The sequence below is a fragment of the Buceros rhinoceros genome, unplaced genomic scaffold (assembly GCF_000710305.1).
Source record: "Buceros rhinoceros silvestris isolate BGI_N320 unplaced genomic scaffold, ASM71030v1 scaffold6906, whole genome shotgun sequence".
Classification (NCBI taxonomy): Eukaryota; Metazoa; Chordata; class Aves; order Bucerotiformes; family Bucerotidae; genus Buceros; species Buceros rhinoceros.
The window spans coordinates 86,372-92,848 of NW_010418054.1; the positions used below are offsets into that span (position 1 = coordinate 86,372).

A 6,477-nucleotide genomic window follows, 5' to 3' on the forward strand; every position below is an offset into this window, starting at 1 on the left:
AGCTTGTGATTGCAGGGCGTCATAACCAATGTGCCTTTTCTCCATTGCAGCTAAAACTGGCAAGCTAAAGCATGTGAATACAGAGGGACGGGAGCTTGCTAGTCATACGTATCCTGTCTTGCCCAGCAGCAGAAGCTGGGAGCATGAGTGCAGTAATAGTTGCAGTAGGAAGGATAGAAAGGAAACTCGTGAAAGGTTCAGGAGGTATAATGACATATAAACCATGTGTGCCACTTAGGAGAGCGGAATTGAATGGACCTGTATGGGAGACTTAACAGGGAACACATCCAGGCAAATCCTGCTGATCCTGGATTCTCATTGTCCTTTATCTTGGTCCCATCATAAGATGCACAGCAATACTTTGCAATCTAGCTAAGGACTAAAATGTTACTTTCCTCTGATGTCTGATCCTTGAGTGTTCCTTTCAACTCGATGGAGACCACTTTGATTTTGAGTCCGGTGAAATCACTGTTCCTTCTTGGTGACCTGTGGCCATGGCATGATAAAGTTACATGTAACTTACAGGAAGATGGAAGGCTGTGATGAGTTTAGGGCTGAGATGTTAGGTTCTTGAAGCCAGTGTGGCTCAGTTGGTTATGTACATGATTGGCTATTTTAACTGTGATTTGTATGCTAGTTGATTCCTCTAATGTTCTTGGTTTTGACTTTCTGTGGGATTTCTCCAGTAAAAGATTTTTTTCCTTCCTCATTCAACAGCACATGCTTCAGCTTCCAAAACCTCTTCTCTCCCTGGCTATGGAAAAAATGGACTTCACAGGGTAAGATGATGGTGATTCTGAGAAGCAAAAGGTGGCTTTAATTATCCATGATATTTACTTCTGTGTGAACTGTATTGGATTTTCAGTTTGGCCAAGGTTTCTTACAAGACCATCTGAAGTCAGACAAAATCCAATTTCCCTTCCCACAGACTACATTGTTAAAAAGGCAAAAAAGCAATGTAAGGAATGTGAAAACCGAGGGGGAAATACAAGGCTTAACGCAGTTTATTTCTCCCCATATACCAACCTGCTTGTGAAGTCATGAGCTGTGAATTTATGTGCATGTCCTTCTTTTCCTTTTACAGCCGGTGTCTACAGATTTTGGTCAGTACAACAGTTACGGGGATGTGAGTGGTGGTGTTAGAGGTAAGGCTAAGGAGGCTTTCTACTTCATTACTGAACACGTTATGATATTTTATTTTAAATTTGGGGCTGTGGTTACTTTGTATTTGCTCAGGGCATTTTAACTTCCTCTGGTAAACCCAACAGTTAAGTCAAACTGTGCAAATACCTATTAAAAAGTTTGGGTCTATTTTGCTAAATCTGCTGTGTAGAGCTGATCCTTGTGTATGGCAAGGGACTGCTTGGTTGAAATGGAGAGCAGGTAACGTGTATGTTGTCAGGAATACGCACTGAGATCTGTTACAGTGTTTTCTTTCTCTGAAAATTAACATCGACTGCAGTCTGAAAGAATGTGCCACAGCGAAGAAAGGAGGATAATGCTTTCTAATCCCTGTTGCTGCCCATGATTTTCATTATGGCTTTGAGCTAGGTGTGTTATCAGTCATTGTCTAATAACAGTTGACTAATAATATTTATGAAAGATATGAAACTTTGAGAGTTAATGTTCTGAAATGGGTTGAGCTGAGAGAGAGGCTAATTATCTCCAAAGTGAGATTAATCCCAACTATCTTAGATACAGGTATCTATGATCAGGCATATTCTGTTGATGTTTGTGTCTCTTTATAGATTGTAGAGGAATCTAGACAGCTACCTGATGCAGAGGTTACTCTACACATCTGAATTTTTGTTGACTCTTTATTCACTTGATTGTGGCTTTGTGTCTCTTAATTTTTCCAAAGCGACTTTATTTTCCTGAGTGAGAAGCCTGCTTGATATTAGAAGGGCAGCGATGCTTGAAATGTTTGACTCTTTACAAAGTCCAAAAGTAGGAAAGTGGCTGGTGTTAACAGCATCAGATGGGATTTTTAAAAGATCAGGTAGACCAGAAGACAGAAGGGTTTTCTGGTAGGTAGTGACTGGTCCCTGTTCTTCCACACTCTAAAGCTGATGAGATTTCTCTTTTGCATTTCAGATTTCCAGGTAGAGTACGGGTTTTCATCAATCAACTGACAACAGAACTAACCGCATCTACTTTCTTGCTGAAGTCTGAGTTTCTGCTACAGGGAAGGGTTTCTTAAGACAATAGCTTTGATTTTCCTGCATGTTTAAGCATAATCACCAAAGTAGGTTCTTACCAACAAAAAACAGGCACAGCCTCAGATTCCTCCTGGTTACCTCCCCAGAGCTGGGTTGAGACAGCTCACACCAGTTCTGTCACTTGCTGTGTAAAATCCGCTGTCTGTTGATAGATGATTTATAGTCCCCTCTGGACAGCTGAGGGTGGATTTATTTCCAGCCTCTCTAGTATAGACCTCAGAGACATATAAAAAGTCTTTTCTGGAGGCAATTTTCTCCCATACCAGGAGCTTTGAAGTCCTCATTTTTACCCTGGAATTTGCTCTCCAGACAAGATGGCTGATCAGTAGTTTTCTACACTGCTGCTGTCACGGATGAGAGGTGTGCTTGCAAACGTGAATGCTTTTACTCCAAATCCTGTCTGCAGGATTTTCCCAGGATGGTTTGAGTCTGGCTGACCCCTCGGCACAATCACAATATGAAATGGCAATTTAAGAAAGGGTTGAATTACTTTGATAATTTTGTTAATCAAAATCATCAAATAATGTCAATCAAAATTATCAAAATCATGAAGATTGGAAAGAGAATGAGGTTATGGGAGGAGAGAGGAGTTATCCATGTATTGTGCTCAAATGTTATTTCATTAGGAACAATACCTGTGTCAAAGCAGCTCCTTTTTACCCTATCCCTGTTTGTGTTCATACTAAAATTTTCCCATTTTAGAGACAAAAAAAAAAAATTCCTCAGGTGATACAGTAAGTGACAGGAAGGAAAGCCCAGAGGCGTAAGAGTGCTTTGTATGCTGCTGGCTGGATCTGAATTAATGCTTCTGCGCATTTGTCCAGAGAAGAATCCTAGTTAGTCACTGGGGTGGGAAAGGTTCTGTCTCCAGGTCTTCACCCGAGCAGTGGTGGTAGGATCAGTGGGGAACTATTGCCAGCCTTAGCAGTGACAGAAGGCTGTGGTGGCAGAGAGGGTTGAAGGACCCTCTGCATGCCTCAGAAGTAGTGGACAGTAGCCATGGCAATGATCTGTAAGATAAGACTAAATATTAAGACTTGAAGGAAGTCTCAGGGCAAATTCACCTTTGTTTTCACCACTACTTGAGTGCCTTTACCCTCCATGTGTGTAACCTATGTGTCTGATGTATACCTGTATCTGATGCAGTCCCTTCCGGATGGTCATGTCCCTGGAATGAGAATGGACAGAGGAGTATCTATGCCTAACATGTTGGAGCCAAAGGCAAGTGCAGATGTTATTCACTTTCCTTCAAGATAGTGAAGGTTTGATGTGAAATGCAGATAAAATATGGGAAATGTTTTAGTTCCCTTGTTTTTATTCACCTCGCCTCAGTCCCTCCTCCTTATGTGCCAAACCTCTCCCTTTGTTCTGAACTTTGCCTGTTACAGGTGTCAGGACTCAGGCAGGCTGAGAGCAGCCCAGGTGGGGCTTTCTAGAGTCAGAGCGAAGATACTGAAGATGCTCCATAGCTAGTTCTCTGTCAAGCTTCCACTAGCCAAACCAGCAGGCCAGACTTGATAGGAAAGTCTCAGATCTGTCAGGCTGGAAAAGTGATGCAGGATGTTGTGGCTCACAACACACTGTTGTCTTAATTTAAAATGTAATGAAATACATGGATCTCTGTTTCAAAGTGGAAGTTAGACACTGCGTGTCTGTCTGGATCTGTTCGTTAGTTCGCAGCACTGTCAGCCTGACACGCTTCAGTAATGTTGGATTCCCTGTGTAAGAAATTCTGCAGATTTACTGGGAAAAGCGGCAATGTCAGCTGAATATAATTTAAGATATAAATTAAAATGCTTTTACAGCTATGTGTAGAGATGTCTGCGTCAAAATGAACATAATATATAGAGGGGATTCAACCAGGGCTGTGTTTTAAACCTTACCACTTTTTCTATTGCTGGTGAACCTTCCAAGAAATCCAATGATTTTGCCAAAGTTACAAGGATCAGCATTTCTGCAGTTAAGTGAGGAGCTCATTTTGCAAACCAGGTTACTACTTGTGCTTCCGAGTCACCTCCAGACAAACTGTACAAGGCAATACCCTAGCTTTATAAGCTGAGACTCCAGTACAATGTATATTAACAAATGTTTTTATATATTATATAAATAAGACCTTGGGGACATCACCAGCTCCTGTGATACTACTTTATATTCCGAATAATTTCTCTTTCAGTGTAATAGAAATTCTCATAGCTGCTACTGCTGTTGATGCACCCCATGATTTGGAATGTTATTTTGGGTGACAAATTCTGTCAGTATTATTAGTGATAAAATATATGGGAATTTTCGTGAGTTAATAGGTCATTTTCTGTTTACGAAGGTGATGCCAGACCCTCAGCATGTGTGACCTGGCAGTATTTTTATTCACATCAATGGTCCAACACTAACTTAAACCTGAAAAAGTTAAAGAAGCCAACTCAAAGTCAGCATGAAACACACAAAAAGTCAAAATTAGTAAACTTAAGAATGACCAAATCATACCAAATGATTCTCCAGAAAGGACAGAATTTGTGCATCCTGCCCCCGCAGATTGAGACATGCCTTGTTGTGAATATCTAAATATAAAATGTACTTATGACCGTAGATCTTGACTTAAACTCTGCCTGTTTAAATATGAAAAGCTACTTTTTCGTTTCCTATAATGCTGTATATGGTAGACATTTCCAGTATCAACCATAAACAATGTAATTCAAAGTCTAGACTTACTTGTACATTTGTGACAATGTCAGAGTCTCGTAAGAATCATATCTTACAATTGGTATGTAAGCACACATTATTTAAATTATTATTACTTACAATAAACTCAGTGGTGTGTTCATTGATGCCTGTATCTTATTTATTACATTTCTGAAAAGTTCATTGGGATAATTGCTGACAATGGAATGAACTTAATTGCCTAGTGCTGCACAAAAGTCAGTTAGGTTGAATTCCTTCTGATGTTAAAATAATGGAATTAATAGCATTTGATAATAGCTCTGCAGTCTTCCCAGGAGAGTTTTGGTGGTCTCACTCTTGTTCCCAGTGGGCAAGTAGAACAAGACTCATAAATAACAGTAAAGGCTGAGCCAGTCGCCACTGAAGCCTGCAGAAAAACATCATTGACCAGTAGAGCTTGGACGAGGACCTCACTGGAGTACTGTTTCGCTACTCAGTAGAGACAAGCAATGAGGCTCTGTCAAATGGAACGTGAGCTCTACTAAGTCATTCCAGGCTTTTATGGAAGTTTCTACCAAAGGGAAAAACTCCTAAAAAGGAATTTTATTTGCCAGGGACAATTTTAAGGCACGTGGTTTTCTGAAATCTTTTCTAGGCAACAGTGTTTCTATCAGATTAGACTGTTTTGAGACCCACTGACAGTAAACAGTTTACTTCAAACAAAGAACCAGTAGATGCGAAACAAAAGTAAAATTGTTCATGCGTTCAGGAGTTGATTATTGGCCAGTTAACTGACTGGTGTAAGTATAGGGCATTCTTTGCAAGGTAAAGGGGAATCAAGGAATATGTTAGTGGGAGATGTGCTAGATACATACTCTTCTGAAGCAGATGAAGATGTGAAAGACAAGTATGTCTACAAAGGTATCTCTTTTAATCTATGCATGTATGGCACAGCAAGCAAGCACAGCGGGCAGTTCTTTGAATTCTTTATCCAAAAAGAAAAACAAAATCACCTGATGAATTCTGTTGAATGCCCACAAATTACTATCTTGCTTATTCAGAGTTGCTGCTTTTCTTAATGTACTTTCATCTGTTTCAAAGTCCACCAAGTGTCTGTTTCCTTAGAGCTGTCCATACTTTGGCAACCGTCAGTTAAACCAATGAGTGACAAACACATTTGCCTTAGTAAACTTACACATTGATGGATGAGAAAGTGTCTGAGTAAAGGCAGCTGATGTGCTGTAGTCACCATACGGGTCAGTGGGGTGCACAAAGACAAGTGTGAGGCAGTATGATACTCCCCAAGCTCTCGCTATGTCCAGATTGGCTTCTCTTTCACGCCACTTTAAAAAACAAAGAAAAGAAAAAAGCTGTGATTTCCTTTGAAAAAGAAAACAAATGTTTGTGTGGTTATGAAAATGAGACACATGTTCTTCCTATGTTAGAATATAAATACATCTCTTTCTCCCCCTTTTATACATTGTTAACAGATTTTTCCATATGAAATGCTCATGGTGACCAACAGAGGGCGAAATAAAATTCTAAAAGATGTAGACAGAACCAGGCTGGAGGTAAGAGAAGCAAGTTCCTCAATGCTCTTTCC

The 6,477-nt window shown here is 40.1% G+C and overlaps 1 protein-coding gene across 1 annotated transcript in view; it reads left to right on the top strand.

Moving 5' to 3' along the window:
* The window catches only part of ABLIM1 (actin binding LIM protein 1), a gene marked incomplete at its 5' end in the record, with an annotated part of 85,973 nt that overhangs the window by 77,519 nt on the left and 1,977 nt on the right, over window positions 1-6,477 (top strand). The window contains 5 exons of the mRNA XM_010138387.1: window positions 730-779; window positions 1,085-1,145; window positions 2,095-2,102; window positions 3,366-3,440; window positions 6,365-6,445. Of these exons, the coding sequence (XP_010136689.1) occupies window positions 730-779; window positions 1,085-1,145; window positions 2,095-2,102; window positions 3,366-3,440; window positions 6,365-6,445 (275 nt within the window). The remainder of the gene's footprint in view (window positions 1-729; window positions 780-1,084; window positions 1,146-2,094; window positions 2,103-3,365; window positions 3,441-6,364; window positions 6,446-6,477) is intronic.